At 68.1% G+C, this 17,192-nt stretch overlaps 1 protein-coding gene across 1 annotated transcript; it reads right to left on the bottom strand.

Moving 5' to 3' along the window:
* Positions 1-283: 283 nt before the first annotated feature.
* LMTK1 (lemur tail kinase 1) lies at positions 284-14,703 on the bottom strand. The gene is made up of 14 exons (XM_088535874.1): positions 14,606-14,703; positions 8,750-8,883; positions 8,008-8,149; positions 7,485-7,564; positions 7,246-7,364; positions 6,845-6,932; positions 6,435-6,568; positions 5,773-5,857; positions 4,748-4,869; positions 4,418-4,567; positions 1,629-3,885; positions 1,402-1,540; positions 1,078-1,305; positions 284-735 (listed from the first exon to the last, which is right to left on the bottom strand). The coding sequence occupies exons 1-14, from the start codon at positions 14,688-14,690 to the stop codon at positions 707-709; spliced, it is 3,792 nt and encodes a 1,263-aa protein (XP_088392000.1). The 5' UTR covers positions 14,691-14,703; the 3' UTR covers positions 284-706.
* Positions 14,704-17,192: the final 2,489 nt, after the last annotated feature.

Raw genomic sequence — 17,192 nt, forward strand, 5'->3', positions numbered from 1 at the left:
CACCAGCCTGGAGCGCCCGGAGCTGAGGGACACAGCCCAGCGGGAGCAGGGGAACATGCCCAAATCCCATGGGGAGCCTGGCCGGCCCCAGCATTGCGCTCCAGGGTGGATTTTGCAGTCCTGGAGCGATATAGAGACTGCCACCAGTCCCATCCAGAGAGGGAAGGGGGAGCTCGGCAGCTGCAAAGGCCCCCGGGAGCGAGGACCAGTCGGCAGTGCCGGGATAGCCCCAGCATGGAGGTGCACGACGGCCAAGCTCATGGCACGGTGGGGAGGAGGGACGTGGAGGGGACATCGCAGGGGGTTGAGAAGCCGGGGCAGGGGAACGTCACTGGGTGAGGATCTGCAAATGTTAGCAAGGTCAGGGCACTACCCTTTAAATGCTATAATTTATATATATATATGTGTATATATATATATAGTTATGTCTATTTATACACACGCACACCCTGCATTCGCACTCGCACACACACGCACGGCCGTCACCCACCGCCTCGCCTCGGGCCGCCCCGGCCCAGCTCCAACTAGCAGCAGCAAATGAACTTCTTCCCATAAAATCTGCCTTAAAAAAATAGAGCAAGGTCCCAGGAGTCCAACGGGCCGGGCCCCGCTCCCGGCCTCTGTCCGTCCGTCCGTCCGTCCGTCCTGTGCGGCCCCCAGGTGGATGCCGCTGCCAAGGGAAATCCCTGGTGCCCAGGCAGGTGGCTCATTCCCTGTCGCCATCCTCCCTGCTGCCTGGAAAGGAGCGGAGAGGCGGTGTGAGCGCTCGGCACGTGGGGATGGGAACCCATGCAGCGGAGGATGCAGCCTGCAGGACATGGCTGGGCAATCCGTACACAGGGACAGGATGCAGGACGCAACTGGGCATCCACCAGTGCACGGGAATGGGATGTGGGACACTGCCAGGCACCCCCTGCACAAGGGGATGGGATGTAGGGCACGACCAGGCGCCCTCAGGGGCACATGGATGGGATGCAGGGCACGATCAGGCAATCTCCTACATGGGGATGGGATGCGGCACACGGCGCTTCCATGATTCCCAGCATTGTCCCGGGACAATCCGCTGGAGACACTCACCCCCCACGGAGTCCATGTCCGAGTCGGAGACGTGAGTGATGGAGAAGCGGGAGACGGGGGCCGGCGAGACGGTGAAGCGGGAGAACTGGAGCGGCAGCACCTGCTTCGGGGCCGGCAGCAGCGAGGGGACGGCCGGGACGGGCTCCGCCGGCGTCCCCGCCAGCGAGGACATCAGGGACGCCTTCCCCGGCATGAGCGGGAAGTCGTCATCCCACTCGAAGCCGCCACCTGGGATGCGGAGGGAGAGGGCTGGGACAGGGGGCGGACGGGGATGCCGCTGGCCCCCCTGTCTGCTCCGCTCCCGCTCCCCGGTCCCGCTCTTACTCTCTTCGGAGGCGCTGCCGTCCGAGGAGGCGTTTGGGGCGCTCAGCCTCTCCGCCGGGCTGTCGGGGCCACCGCCGGCAGGGGGCTGGCCGGGGCCGTCCGGGAAGCTCTGCTCCCCCAGCTCCCGCGTGGGGCTTTCCTGGAAGAGGAGACGCATGAGGGAAAGGGCATCCCTGGAGAACCCAGGCAGGTGGAGCGGGTGCCCTGGGCCCGGCCGAGCTCCTCACCTGGTCGAAGAGGTAGATGGTGACGTCGTCGAAGAAGGACACGGCCTTCTTCTTGCGCTCCAGGTCCTCGCAGAAGGAGGCCGAGAGCAGGCTGGGCATCTTGAGGAGGCTCCGCAGGTTGCGGGCGCTGTGGCTCTCGGCCACCACGATGGGCACAGCGGCCGGCTCCTCCTCGCTCTCCTCGCTCTGCTCCTGCACGTTGTAACAGCGCAGCTCCTCGTCCGACTCGTCGCTGTCCTCCGTGTCCTCCTCCTCCTCCTCCGGCTCCTCGCGGTGCCCGCTGCCCGGCCCGGGGCACACAGTCTGCTCAGCCCCCTCCTGGCTTCCCCCTAGTCCACAGACACCATGGGACACAGCCGGGCCCTGGGCCACCTCGTCCTCAATGCTGGTGGCCACTGGGGATGGGAAGAAGGTCTTGGAGGGACACGCATCCTCCGTGGGGCTCGGGGAGAGGCCTGGTGCCGGCTCCACATTGCCCCCTGCCATCCTCCACGGTGGCCCTGGGGGCGGCGCTGGCGGCTCTTCCACCTCCCCAGGGGCCTGTCCTGTGCTCGGGCCACCATCACTGTCCTCGGGGCCACGCTCGGCCTCAGCGTCGCAGTCAGAGAAATAGGCTGAGTCGCGGCAGGGGCTCTTGGCGCCCGGCACCGCGGGCAGCCGCGTCTCAGCGTCCGGCCCGTCCCCTTGCCCGCCCGGCGCTGGCGGGACGAAGCCCTCAGGCTCGCGGGGCTCATGGGGTTCCTTGAGGACAAACTCGGGCGACTCGTTGTTCTCGGTGTCGTAGCCGCTGTCGAGGGCGCGGGGCTGCCCGGGGGCGGCGCAGCCCGTGGGGCTGAAGCCCTCGCAGGAGCTGCCGGTGGAGGGGATGTCGAGTGACTCCAGTGAGTCCGGGGTCCCCACCTGCTTCTGCAGCGACTTGAGGGTGGGCGCTGCCTCCGTGTGCTCCGTGAAGCCGCTGGAGAAGCCACCAAAGCCACTGTTGGTGGTGGCCCCTCCGGAGAAGCTCTGCTCCGGAGGCCGCTCCGCCTCGGCACCGCCGTGCGGCCCATCCTCCGGTGCCGGCGTAGGGGCCTGCGGCAGCTCTGACGCAGGGACAGCAGTGGCACAAGGGGACACGGTGGCACCAGGTGCCGATTCCGGTCGGGAACCGCTGTCCTCGTCGGGCGGCTGCTCGGGCAGCGCGTGCCACGGGGATGCGGGCAGCGGCGCCGGCTCGCGCGGCACCGAGCCCAGCGGCTTGGCCATGAGCCCGCGGAAGGTGATCATGTGCCGGTAGCACCAGCTGTCGGCGGGCGGCCGGGCGGCCGGGCTGCCGCCGCCGCTGTTGTTGTTGGAGGAGCTGTTGGAGGCCCACGGCTGCTGCGGCACCGCTGCTCGGCTCGGCGGGCTCGGCTGGGCAGCGCCGGCCCGGCTCCCCGGTGGCGAGACGCCCAGCGGGTCCACGAAGACGTCCCGGTGCCCGCCGGGCAGCGGCCAGTCCCGGTGCGGCGCCACCGCCTGCTCCTCCTCGTCCTCGTCGTCCTCCTCCAGCAGGTAGCGGTCGGCGCCGTCGCGGGCGGGCGGCTCGTAGGCGCGGGGCCGCGGCCGGCGGCAGGCGAAGGGGCCGCGCTCGGCGGGCTCCCACGCGCCCAGCAGCGGCTCGGTGCCCAGCGGCCACGGCGGGGACGCGTCGCACGCGGCGGGGCTGCCCGCGGCCGCGTCGCCGCCGGCCTCCGCCGGCCCCTCGATGCGGATGTAGTACTCGCTGCCCAGCGAGGGGCTGCGGGCGCCCAGGATGGGCAGCAAAGCGGGCGCCGTGGGGCCCCCGCAGCCCGGCGCCCGCTCGCACGCGTAGCAGGGCGGCGAGAGGCCCAGGCGGCCCGACGCGGCCGCCGGGTAGTAGAGCTCGTGGTAGCGCGCGGCGCTGCCGGGGCTCAGCGCGCCCAGCGGCGCCTGGAAGTGCTCGCTCTTGGTGTGCTCCCACTTGTACTCGAAGTTGAGGCCCTGGCTGGTCTCCATGACGGTGAGGACGTCGTCGCCGTCGGCCGCGAAGCCGTCGGCCGCGAACTGCTCCAGCAGCGGGAAGGAGGAGAGCTCGGTGCCGGGGTGGCCGCTGCCGGGGCCGCCGCCGTTGGGTTTCATGGAGTTCCAGCGCTTCTCAAACTCCTCCTCGGCCTCCGTGGCCCCCTTGGCGCAGAGGTAGGAGAGCAGCAAGTGGACCTCCTCCGCCGTGGGGCGCTGCTCGGGCTGCAGCCAGCAGAACTGCATCACCTCGTACCTGCCGCGACGTGGAGCCCACGGTCAGCACCAGCCGCGGCCCTCGTGCCCATTGGGGCCGTGCAAGACCTTGTGCTTGGGCACCTGCAAGACCTCCCGCATGGCCACCTGCGAGACCCCCCCTGCATGATCCCCCAGCAAGACCCCCACACACACAACCACTTGCAAGACCCAGGGCTTGGCCATCTACAGAAGCCCAATGACTGATCACCTGCAAGACCATCTGCACGGCCACCTGCTAGAGCCCATGGAAATGGCCACCTGCAAGGCCACCATGCTTGATAGCACCAGCAAGACCTCGCCATGCAAGAGTACCTGCAAGATCTCCTGCGTGGCCACCTACAAGACCCCACACACAAAACCACCTGCAAGACCCAGTGCTCAGTCATCTGCAAGACGCCCATTCATGAGCACCTGCAAGACCCCAAGTTTGGCCACCTGCACCACCCCCTGCAAGATCCTCATGCACATGGCCGTGACGCCGGCTCTGGCAATGACCCCAGCGTGGGGATGGCAGGGGACGGGCTCCTCACCAGCGCTCCGACAGCGTCAGCTTCAGCTGGGGCTTGGGCAGCTTGAGCTGCTGCTCCTTGATGGCGTAGGCGAGCACTTGCCGGTCGGAGTAGTGGTCGTAGGGCTGGTTACCCAGCTCAAAGAGCTCCCAGATGGTGACACCCAGCGACCTGCAGAGCAAGGAGGAGCCCTTTACATCCCCATAGCAGCTGCTGGCCTCAGGACTGCTCCACCACGATGTCTCCTGGTGCTGCCCACTGCTCTCGCCTGCTCCACAGGGCAGAGCCCACGTCCTTGAACACCGCAGCCACCTCCACTCCAGCCCACCTTGTGCCTGTGCCCCCGCTCACCAGACGTTGCTGGATTTGGTTTGGTCGACGATGAGCAGGTTGCCGTGGACCTCGTCGATGAGCTCGGGCGCGATCCAGCGCAGCGGCACCCACAGCTGGTCGGCCGTCACGAAGTAGTCGTCCTGCCAAGTATGCAGGGTCAGTACGAGAAGAGAACGTCAGACCTCCGCGGCGGGGACAGGCGCGCGGCAGCGCCCACGGCCCCAGCCCTGCCCGCAGCCCCATCCTGATCCCAGCCCTGCAGCCTTCCCCGCGCACCCTTCCTCCTCCCTGTCCCTTCCCACCGTCTCCTCCTCCTAAGCCCCCTCTGGGCCCGCAGCCTCTCTCCCCATCCCTCCAATGCTCCAGCATGCCAGGAGCTGCATGTAGGGACATGTTCCTGGCACGGAGAGGCACCACGGGGCTGCCCCACGCTCTGCTGCACCGCAGGGCGGGCACCGCCTGCACGAGGAAAAGCCCAGGGAGCTGCCAGGAGCATCGGCACCCGCTGCGCCGGGCCGGGGAGGGCGGCCGGGAAGGGCCAGCGCTGGCCAGGGCCACCGCAGGGTGGCCCAAAGGCTCCACAGGGCCTGATCGGACGGGCAGGAATAAAGTGGTGCCCGGGCAAAGCCCATGAATAGAAGGGGCTTGACTTTGTGGGAAGGGGAAAAGGGGGAAAGGGAAAAAGGGAAAAGGGGAAAAAGGGAAAAAGGGAAAAGGGAAGGGAGAGAGAAAGGGGAGGGGAAGGAAGAGTGCAATGCAACGTGCATGGCTGTGGGCTTTGTGCGTGTGCATGTGTGTGTGCAATGCAGATCTGTGCACGGCCATGGGCAGTGTGTGTGTACGTGCACGGCTCCGGGCAGTGCCGCATGCATGCGCCTACGTGCCCAGCCCTGCGCTGTGCCCGGGCGTGCGCATGCGCCTGGCTCCATGCAGCGCATGTGCACGGGCAGCAATGCCAGGCCCGAGCCTCCCCGCGCCACCCCCGTGTCCCCACCCCGAGCGGGCGCTGCCGCGGGCCCCGCGCAGCCCCCCACCATCCTTACTTTGTACTTGCAGTGCGAGAGCCCGTAGTCCCCGATCTTCACGGTCAGGTCGGCGGCGAGCAGGCAGTTGCGCAGGGCCAGGTCGCTGCCGGGGAGAGACGGCGTCGCTGGCTGCCGCGGGGCGGCCGGGGCGGCGGGAGGAGCCGGCGGCGCGGGGCGAGCGCCCGGCCGCCCGCGCGGGCCGTGCCCGTGAGCCGCCGCCGAATGCACAGCAGGAATTCCAGCTGCGCCGCGGCCCGCTCCCGGCCGGAGCGCTGAGCCAAGCAGAACGGAGGTTGCCCGGGAAACCTAAGCCCTGGCATTTCCTAACGGTGCAGCTGGGCGCCCGCGCGGGCACGGAGGCGTTCACCCTGTGGGAGCGAACGGCGCCAGCCGGCTCCAAGGATGGTGGGTGGATGCAGGCGCCCCAGGATGGGGATACCCAATGGAACCCTCTCTCCGCACCCCTAGATGCCCCATAGGTGCCCGGCAGCGGAGCCTGGCAGCGGCGGCGGGGAGGATACGGTGGCCCCCGACGGCAGTGCACCCCCCTCCTCAACAAAATCACTGATGCTGGAGTCTCCGTGTGCAACTCACTCAGCACCAGGATATTGTTGGGCAGGAGGAGCAGGCGGTGGCGCGGGGCAGCGGCGCGGCACGCGTGCCCGGGCGGGCGCAGGTACCTGTGGATGTAGTTGTTGCGGTGCAGGTGCAGCACGCCGCACGCCACCTCGCACGCCATGCGCTGCAGCGTCAGCGGGTCCGGCGCCATGGAGTCGGCCCCCCGGCAGCTCCGCAGGTATCCCTTGAGGTCGCCCTGCAGGGGAAGCGGCCGCCGTCAGCCCCGCAGCCGGGCGAAGCTCGCGGGCATGGGGAGATGCTGGCGGCGGGATGCTCGCGGGGCACGGCAGTGCTGGCAGGATGGTGCTCATGGGGCAATGCCATGCAGTGCTGGAGGGGTGATGGTGGTGGAGTGCGCGGCAATGCTCGCAGGGCGATGCTCGCGGGGTGATACAGAGCTCGCAGTGACGCTCACGGGGCAGGGCAGCACTCGCAGGGTGCGGGCGATGCCCGCGGGGTGCACGGGACTCACCAGTGGGCAGAACTCCATGACCAGCAGGTACGGGGTGACCTCGGCGCACTGGGCCAGGCACTGCAGCAGGTTGGTGTGCTGGAGAGCCCTGGGGGGGAACAGAGCAGCACCGCACATTGGGGACCACACACTGGGGACCACATGCTGGGGACCGCGGCGGAGATGGCACCACCAGGAGATCTTCCCATCGCCCTGGACCGCAGGGAGCGCCGGGAGCACCCAGGGACAGTACCACCACGTCCCAGCGCCCGCCACAATGGGACGCTTGTCCAGAGCTGGCGGGGGTGGCACCCCCCCGCACCCGTGACCTCACTGGCACCCGCTGCAGCCCTGAGCGTCCAGCCAGCCCCGTGCAGCCGGGCCGGGGCGCGGGGACGCGGTGAGCGCGACACGGGGCCTACCTGTAGGGCTGCGCTTCCTCCAGGAACTGCATCTGCTCCTGCACGCTGGCACTCGCCTTCAGCTCCTTCACCACCACCTGCGTGCTGCTGATGCCCGAGTTCACCTCCCCCAGGAACACCTGCGGGCCAGGCACACGCGTCCTCTCCAGTGTCACCGGCACTGCCGGGAAGGTGCCGGCATACCGGCATCCTGACGGGACACGCGAGGAACCGGCAGGGAGGGCCCGGGCTGCACTCACCTTCCCGAACCAGCCGTGCCCGATCTCCTTGAGGTAGAGCAGGCTCTGCCGGCCCAGGTCCGCGGACTTGAGGAGCTGCACTGTAAGGGAGCACATCCAGCTGCCCGCGCGCGCCGGCGAGCCCCGCCGCGGCGTCCCCCATGGGCACCGCGGCTCAGGCACGCGCTGGCATCACCGCCGCAGCCCGCGGCCGGGGCCAGCCCCGTTCGGGGATGCCAGGAACCCGCTTCCCAGTTTCTCTCTCTCGGGACAGCCGAGCCCCGCGGAGGCGGCAGCCGGGCGCCTGGCACGGCGCTGGCATTTAGCTCCCTTCCCCCGGCGCAGGACCGGCCCCCCGGCAGCAATGGGCCCATTGTGGGAACGGGCCGCCCAGTGCCGCCCAGTGCCACCACACTGGAGCCATTCTCCGGCCAGGAGCCCCCCCCGGCACCGCCGCATTCCTCTCCTACCCGCGGGCCCATCCGCGCACCGGGCACAGCGCCCACGGGAGCCCGGAGCAGCCCTGGTCCCCGTCCCCGCTTACCGGAGCGCCCCGGCTGCTTGGCCATGGGCAGCGAGACCTCGGTGAGGGGCAGCACGTAGACCTCGGGGCCATGCTGCGCGGCCGGCGAGCCCTGCGCCGAGAAGTCGCCGCCGTAGTCGTCGCCGTCGGCGTTGTCAAACTCCTGCGCCGGGGCGGGGGGCAGAGCGCGAGGGCAGCGCGCGGACCCCCGGCCCCCCGCCGCCGCCGCCGCCGCCTCCGCCAGCAGGTAGCAGAGGCTGAGCATCGCGGCGGCCCCGATGCTGCCGCATGGTGCAGGGCGCCGCGGCCGCCGCGGGCCCCCACGCTATATAGCCACGGCGGGGGGGAGCTGGCCCCCCCGCGGGCGCCACCAGCCTCCACAAAAATCCCAGCAATTAGGGAAAAACTGTTTCTGCGGCACATTCTGTGCCTGTGAGGTCAGGGAGCCTCCCACCCCCGGGGGCGCCGGGGTGGGAACGACTGCCCTGCCCTGGCTTGGCCCCGCGCTGCCGAGCCCGAACCCGGCAGCATCTGGGTCCCACAGCTGGGGCGAGGATATGGCCCTGCTGGGGTAGCGGTGCAGCCTGCACTGATGCTGGGCCCTGCAGCATCCGTGTCCCATACAGAGCAGGGATCAGGATACGGGCACTAGCTGGGATCAGGATATGGCTGCAACAACGCTGAGCCCGGCTGTGGTCAGGATGCGCCGAGCAGTGCTGGGGACCCCGTGGGTGTCATGTGCCCAGCCTGGCCCCACACTCACCTTGAAGCCGATGTCGCCCTTCTTGCAGCACAAGCAGGCCAGCATGAGGAAGATGAAGGTGAAGAGGCCGGAGAAGGAGACGGCCACGACGGCCAGCGAGGAGGACCAGGAGAGCTCGCTGAGCGGGGTGCCGTCTGCAGGACACGGGGGCATCAGGGCCAGCACCGGGACCCGCAGCGGGTTGGCGCACCGCAGGCTGCCGGGCGCCCTTATCCCGGAGCTGCAGCTGCCACATTGCTAATCCTCATGGAGCCTCCCGGGACAAGCAGCGCGACTGCGGCCGGAGCAAACAGCGAGGCCGTAGGACACCGGCCAGCCGAGCTGTGGGTGGACCTGGAGCCAGGGTGGCAGCGGGGATGACACCCTGCAGAGCCTCCTTCCCACAGGGCCGTTATTCCAGCCCCCTGCATCCCTTAGCCAGCCCCATCCACATCCAGCTGGGAGCCCCTCTCCAAGCTCTGGGAGCCCGGGATGGATGGGATTGGATGGATGGGACAGGTGCCGCCAGTCGAGCCTCACCACCTCGGCATATGCCCTTGGGAAAGACATTCAGGGCATGGGAAACCCTACATTCCGGTGGGAAGGGGCGGGTGCCCCATGGCCCCCATGCTACCTACTGCCCGGGCACGCCGGGCTCTGGAGGGCTCTTGGCCAGAGCTCGAGAGCCATCTTCTCGCGCTCGGCTACGGCGGGAAGCTGGGAGGAGCCGGGGGGATTCTCCCTCCTTTCAGGCGTTTCCATGGTGAACGCTCTCTGTGCAGCGCTGTCACCATTTTCCTCGGAGAGGGGGACAGCAAGAGAGAAAATGACTCACTGAAAGGAGCCTTTGAGCACGACGGGAGCGAGCGGGGGAGTGACAGCGTCCGCTCCGGACACGGGGTTGCAGGAACGACCCTGCTCCCAAAGCAACGCGCCAGTGATGCCGCTGCCTCCTGCCTCGTCTTCCCTGCCCGCAAAAGCAGCTGCGCCAGAGCCGCGGGACCGCGCTGAGACCGGCCCGCTCGGTGCACCCGCTGCAGCGGCTGCGCGCCCCGGCCCCCGCACCGGCCCCCGCGCCGGGCACCCGCCTCCGCCCCGGCGCGGCCCCGCTCCGGCCGCCGGCGGCACCGGGGGACGGGGCGCAGCCCAGGCCGGTGGCCGCGGCTCCCGGTGGCCGCGGCGGGGAGCGCGGGGCGGCGGCCGGGCCCCCGCGGCGCTGCGGGCTCCGCGCGGCTCCTTTGCTGACTCACGTTCGCCGAGCGCCCGCGGCCGCCCCGCCGCCCATCGCCCGCCTCGGGGCTGGGGATGCTGCGCCGGTGCCTCCTCTCCCGCCGCCGCCGCCGCCGCCGCCGCGGCTGACGTGGGCGGAAGGGCCGAGCCCGCGGCCGCCCCGGGGCTCCGCGCGGCAGCGCCGGGTCCCGCCGCCGCCTCCTGCCCCGAGCGGCGCCGCGAGCCGGCGGGGCGCGGGGCGGCCCCGCGAGCAGCGGCTCCGCACGGGCCTCCGAGGCCCCGGCGCCCGTGGCCGCCCCCGGAGCGGGGCCGGGTTGCACGGGCCGGTGCGCTCGACCGGCGGCTCCCAGCACGGCACCTCGCCCCTGCTCCTCCTCCTCCTCTTCATCATCATCCTCAACATCCTCCTCCTCCTCCTCCTCCTCCTCCTCCTCCTCATCATCATCATCATCATCATCCTCCTCGTGGGGCCAGGGCCGCAGCAGTGCCCATCCCACCACAGCCTGCACCACCCCACTACCTTTATAATCCCAGCGAGACGAAGGGCCCAAGTCCATAGGCGGCTTCCAGGGAAGCGATTTTACAGCTCCAAGGAGCGGCGCCGTGCGCGGCCACGTGCAGCGAGGAGCTGCCACCGAGCGCGCGGAGCGGAGGCAGCGGCCGCCTGCGCAAGGGACCCCGCAGCCCTCTCCCCTCGGAGCAGCTCGCGCCGCCGCGACCACCCCTGTGCTCTGCCTTGCAAACACAGAACATACTCTGTTAATCTATTCTCCTTACGCGGCTTTTAGTGCCGGTTTACTTAAGCAGTGCAGAGGTGTTTCAGCAGGATGGAGTCTCACCTCCTTGTTCTGCTTTTATCATCCTGGGATAAATCAGCAGTAAAAAAATAATTAGGTGGAAAATAGAGAAAGATCGTTCGTCATTTCTGAACATAAGGAAATGGGAAGCAGGAATGCGCGAGCACAGGCTGAGGCGCCCGGCTGTGGGGCGGGCAGCGCGCGCGTCACTTCGATTAGAGCTGGGGAATCAGGTGCCCAGAGCACAGCCTTGCCGTGGCCCTGGCGCCCCAGGGCTGCCGCCAACCTCTCCGTGTTCTACAAAAAGAACAATAAAAAAGCGCAAGGCGAGATAAAAACTGCCCGTATCAGTCACATCCTCTCGCTGGCTGTTCCTGGCCAGGCTGGGGCCGGTCCCGCAGACCCTCGGCACCGCTGGAGGCTGCGGCCGCTCAATCCCAGCCCCGGCGCGCGGCGAGGAGCCTTTACATAATGCAGGAGGGAGGCAGCATGGAGCGGGGCGGCCTATTTTTATCAAGATCCATCCATTACAAAATGGGAATCCGCAGCTCTGCCTGTGGGCAGTGGAGAGGAGCCGGCTCCCATGGGACAGCCCGGATGGATCCCCTCCCAAGGTACCGGCGGCTCTGTGCTGCGGCCAGCAACCCACGGTGCCTACAGCCCGGCTGCCTGTTGCAATCATCGTTTGGGGCCTTTTCCCCCATTCCTGGGGTGCTGCGGGTGCTGTCAGATGCTCCCCACACCAGACACTGCTCACCAGTGGGAGCTGCTTCTCCCAGGGTGCCAGAGGCACCGGACGAGGCCACAGAGAGGAAGGGACGTGGGCAGCAGCAGCGCAATTTGAACAGGCAGCACGAGCACAACGGAGCCCAAACGCTGATGCTGGCGCTGTGCATCCCACCGCATCCCGGGGTGCCATTCCTAGACATGCACCAAGCTCCCTGAGGAGCCTCAGCAGCCTCGGAGCCCTCTGGAAAATGCCAAGCCAGAAGCACAGGGGCTTTGCGCCACCCGCACCTCGCTCCCACGGCCCGGCCGGAGCACGGGCAGCAGGAGCAGGTAGATGAGGATGGCCCTGTGCACAGGGATCTTCCCTTGCTCCAGGAGGGCAAAGAAACCGCGTTGAGGTGGAGGCTGTTGGGAGGAGGCAGCGGTGCCCAGGAGCAGGACCAGGGGCTTTGGCGCCCATCCTGGCCCAGCTGCTCTCCAGGAATTCCCGAAGATGCTCTTCCCCCTGCTCCAGCTCCTGCAGCGGCAGCGCTACCTGGAGCATCCCTGGCTCCGCATGCAGGGGCTGCTGTGACACAGCCTACCACGCTGGGAACAGTAATTCCTCTAACGTCCCATTCCTGGAGCTCCAGAGCCATCCCACGGCGGGGATTTTTCCAACCCAGAGAATTAGCAGGGATGAAGAGGGAGCACGTAAGCGGGACGGCCAGTGCACAGTGTGTCTTGCCCTGCGCTGCCGCTCCCAAGAGATCGGAGCCCTTTCAACCCCGGCGTATTAATTTCCCCTAATTGGCTTTGACAGGGATCCGTATCGCTGTCCAAAACGCAGCCAGCCGTGCGCAGGGCGGGAGCACGAGCGGGAAGGAGGAGGAGGAGGAGGAATTGGCACCCACGGGCGAGTGCAGCTGGTGGCCAACGAGGTGTCACCCTGTGGAGGGGGCCAGGGCCCTGCTGTGCTGCAGTGGGGAGCAGGCCAGGCTCCTGGTGCGGCCAGGTGGCCCCATCGCTGCAGCAGCTGCTTCGTCTCATGTCCCCTGTCCCCACAGCTGCCCTCTGCTTCCAAGGCACCTTCCCTGCTCGGGGACGCTGGGGACCCCTCAGCTGCGCTCTGCTCCGGACCTTGCAGCACGGCTGCAGCAGGGCAGCCCACGCACTTATCCAGGAGCTCCATCTACATCTCCATGTCCAAGAGCACCATGCACGGGGACAGCTCCAGGACGGTCCCTGCACTTGTCCAGGAGCTCCGTGTCCAGGAGCTCCATGCACATGTCAGTGGTAGGCAGCACCGTACCCATACGCAGGAGCATGACATGCATGTCCCAGTGCAAGGTCCTGCAGGCCCTGTCCTGTCACAGCGATGGTGACACAGGACCCAGAGCAGTTGGGGGAGGACGGCAGCATGTGCCTGCTGGGCCCATAAATGCGAGTCCCTCATTGAGGCTCCCCTCAGCACCAGCCCAGCAAACTCGGCAGGGATCTCGTCTCCAGAGACCCTGGAGCCAGGCAGGGAAAGGGCAGCAAATTGAGCAGCAAAATGGGGACGAACCCCGCTGAAACAGGGCTGTTGTGGCACCCCTGCACCACGCACATGGTGGCCTCGTCCCCACAGTGCTGTGCTCTGCCTGGGTTGTGGAAGCATGGAAAATCCCACCAGGAACATTGCCGTTCTTTCCAAAGGAACTCCAAGGCCTCCAAAGAGGCCACCAGCCCACATGCCGTCCATCCTCCTCCTCTCCCAGTGCCTCATCCTCCCGCACAGAGAGCAGTGGACACCAGGATCACCGGGCAGGGGCTGGAGGCCGAGCGGGACACACGGCCGCACGCACGAGCCTGATGAAACCGAGGAGATTTTCTGCCTCCCCCTTTAATTTCTTCCCCTGACAGCAATGGCAGGTGTCAGCCGCAGCAGCGGGCAGAGTCCCGCATTCGGCTGCATGGGCAGATGCAGCAGCATCAAACCTTCTTGCTTAAGGATTTTTAAACCAGAAGTGTCCTGAAAATCCTCGGTTTGACAGGATTAGCATGGCAAATTGGGTCCTCCATGAAAACGCAGGCAAAAAGCAGATCGAGGGCCAAGGACGGTAAATGCGTGTGAGCTCCCAGCGTTAGAGCATTTCGATGCAATGAGGAGTCTCCTTCCTCGCCTGCGCCAGCCGCAGCAGGCAGGGCTGGGGGGCGGCCGCCGGGGCTCCGGAGCACAGGGGTGCTGGGGGGTTGCAAAGCAGGGGGCTGCAATGGGAAACGCTGCTTCGGAGCGATGCTGGAGCACCGCAGTGACACCCCCAGCTCCCACCGAGCGCAGCCGGCAAAGGAAACGCTGCGTTTCTTTCGCATTCTATTATCAATACGGGAGTTGCTATCAAAGGCTCGGGGGTGGCAGGAGGGCCCCTTCGGGCTGCGGGTGCTGCCAGATCCGCGCTCTGCTCCTCTGTTTTGGGAAACAAAGGGATGGTGCCGGGTGGCTGCAAGCCCAGCAGGACGTTGGCCCTTGGCTCCCTTTGCATCTCAGGGGTGCCCGTCCCCGGTGGGGCCGGTCCCACTGAGGGCTGCACCCCTGCACGGGCAGCTCCGCGTGTCCGGGAGGCAGGAGCCGCGTCCCGCCGCATCGCCCAGCGGCTGCCACCGAGCAGCGAAATGCGGAGGAGAGGGGGAGGCTGCTGCTGCAGCGGCCCCGAGGGCGCACAAAAGCGCGAGAGCCCCGCTCCGCCGCGCGTGCAGCTCCTGCAGACGCAGCCCAGGCCATAAAGCAGCTCCTTACATAACAGCGAGCGCCCGCCGAGCGGCTCCGCCGCCGCTGCCTCCCCGCAGCGGGACCGGCGCTTTGGCCCCCCGCACCCTCCCTGCGGCCCCCCGACCCTCCGTGCCGCCCCCGCCGCGATGATGAGGATGAGGATGATGCCGGTTTTTAAGTGTCCCAAGCGCCCGCGGGACCCCGCGCGCTCCGGCCCCGGGAGCGAAAACGGCGCCTCCAGCGGCCCGAGCCGCCCGGGGGCAGCGCGGGAGGGAACCGGGAGGGAGCCGAGAGGGAACCGGGGGAAGGAGCCGAGCCGGGAAGGAGCCGGGAGGGAACCGGGAGGGAACCGCGCGGGAGGCAGCGGGACGCGGCGGCCCCGGGACTCACCGGGGTCGAAGTGGGAGCTGAAGGCGAGGCCGGGGCTGAGCAGCGCGGCGCACACGGCGGCGGCGGCGGCGGCGGGGCGGCCCATGGCGGCGGCGGGAGCCTCGCGGCTGCCGGGGCCGCGTCGCGCCGCGCGGCTCCCGCGGCCCCGCGCTGGGCTCGGCGGCGGCGGCGGCTCCTCCTCCGCGGCGGCCGCCGCGGCCCCGCGCCCCGAGCCCGGGGAGGAGCCGCCGCCGCCGAGCGACGAGCGGCCCGGGCGGGGGGCGCAGGTGGAGGAGCCGCAGCCCCCGGGCCGGCTCGGCGGGAGCGAACCGGGACCCCCGCCCCATAGCAGGGACCCCCGTCCCATAGCAGGGACCCCCGTCCCATAGCTGGGACCCTCCCCCCTGGAGGGACACCTGCCCATAGCGGGGACACCCACCTCATAGCTGCAACCTCCCCCTTAGCAGAGACCTCCCCTCCCTAGAGGTGGAACCCTCTGCCCCATTGCTGGGACCCCCGCCTCATCACTGGGACCCTCTTCCCCATAGCAGGGACCCCCGGCCCTGTTGTTGGGACCCTCACCGCATCGTTGGGACCCCACAGCAGGGCAGCCCTCCCAGCCCCATGGCAGAGCACCAGGGTCCCCCTGCGGCCCCATTTTGGGGGGTCAAGGATCCCCCCCAGTTCCATGGTGAAGCACATGGGAGCTCCAGCCCCATGACAGGGCAGCCCTCATCCTGATGAGAGGGGATCGGGACCCCCAACCCCACGGTGGGCATCCAGCACCCCACCACTTCCATGCCAGGGCGGTCAAGACCCCCAGCGCCATGGAGGGCTCTTCCTGCAACCCCATCATGTGGGATGAGGGACCTCACTGTGGGGCACTGGGACCCCAGTTGGTTCCTGGGCAGGCACTGCCCTCCCCTTCCCCACAGCCCAGCCATGGGGCAGCCTGGTCCTGCCCCACGTCCCTGTCCCACATCCCTGCCCCGCTCTGCTCCCTCTGCGTGCCATGCACCTCCGAGCACGGGGCTCACGCTTCTCCCCATTTGGTTTTAATATTTAAAGCCAAATTTTGCGTGCACGATTAATTTTTTACAAGACTCCAATCTTGCAAAGAACACCACGCTGCACATGTCGCGTTGCCACAAATAGATGCAGAGCTTAGAAAAATTACAGACTTCTCAGAGAATCAGCACTCGCCTTGTCATTGGGAGCGAACCCCCACATCTTGCAGCTCCGGAGCAGGTCTCATCTCTGCCATTCCCCTTGTCAACGGACTGCAGGTGCCTTTAACACAAAGTTGGCACCTTTTTGACAAGGTCGACACCTTTTTGGTGGGGTTTGCACTGTTTTGGTGAGGTTTGGGCAAGGTTTGCCCCCAGACGTGCTCACTGCACAGCAGCCCAGCCTGCTCCAGGCCCAGCAGAACACAGGGACTGGGGAGCTGCAGCTCCTGCCGGGGGTGGTTTTGCAGCACGGGTGCAAGCGCCGCTCTGCTCTCCTGGGACAGGCCGATGCCTTTGGGATAGAGGGACAGGGACGTGTCTGGGCTGCAGGACCCGGGCTGGTGCTGCCATAGGGAGGGCAACGCGGGGACCTGGTCCTCAGCAGCTGTGCCAGCATTCCAGGTGCTGCGGGATACAACGGGAGCGGTGGCAGTGGGACTTGCAGCGGGGAGAGCTGCCAGCTCCACAATGGAGCTGCACTGGAGCCTCACTGGAGCCGGAGGTGCATCCGAGCTGCACGGGAGCCGCTCCGGCTACCCGCAGCGCGGACCCCTTGCAACACGCGGCCCCGTGCACCTCGTGCGGCTGAGCTGGCGGGGCCGACTCACACGCAGCCCCATTGAGCCGGGGGTGGCTGTGAGCAGCCAGCGCTGGGCGAGCGCCCACCGGTGCCCAAAGCACCCGCCGCTCCTGCCCTCTCTGCCGTCGGAGCAGCCTGGCTCCTTCCCAGCCAAGAGCTCCGCTTATCCCGACTAATCCACGGCCGAGAGAGGCTCCTTGGCTGGGGATTGCAGAGCCGGCGGGACACCGGGATGGGGACGGGGCTGTGCGGCCGCGGCGGCAGCCCCGTGCCCGGCCCACCGTGCGCTCCCGCTCCTCCGGGAGCCGCAGCCTCGGGAGCAGGGCGCACGCAGCCAGCCAGCGTAAATCTGCATCACGGCTTATGTAACACCGCTGATTTATTCATGTCTGAACCGGGCACTGGCCTAGAAATTAGCTCCGGTGGTGCCGGGGAGGGGAGGAAGGGCCGGCCCCGCCGGGCCGTGCGGAGGGAGCTGGGTACGGGACATGTGGGTACGGAAGCACGTTACAAATTCCCGTTTTACCTGTGCAGCCCCCGGCCCCAGCGCGGGGTCCCGGGTGCCGATCGCGCCCCGAGGAGCAGGGCCTGGCCGGGGGCTCCGCTTCACCCTGCGCTCACGGGGGACCGAATGCCCTGGGCCGGGTGGCACCCGGGCCCGGCTCCCTCGCCTTTTCCCACGCCGGATTTCACAGGATTAATTGATTTCACAGGAATGCTTCCAGCTCCAGCAGCTCCCGGCGACACTGCAGGGACAAAGGAGCTGGTGCTGCCGTTCCCGGAGTCCCAGGGCAGCAAG

The sequence above is a fragment of the Tinamus guttatus genome, unplaced genomic scaffold (assembly GCF_059628265.1).
Source record: "Tinamus guttatus ecotype Peru unplaced genomic scaffold, ASM5962826v1 Tinamus_guttatus_pri_ptg000649l, whole genome shotgun sequence".
Taxonomy (NCBI): Eukaryota; Metazoa; Chordata; class Aves; order Tinamiformes; family Tinamidae; genus Tinamus; species Tinamus guttatus.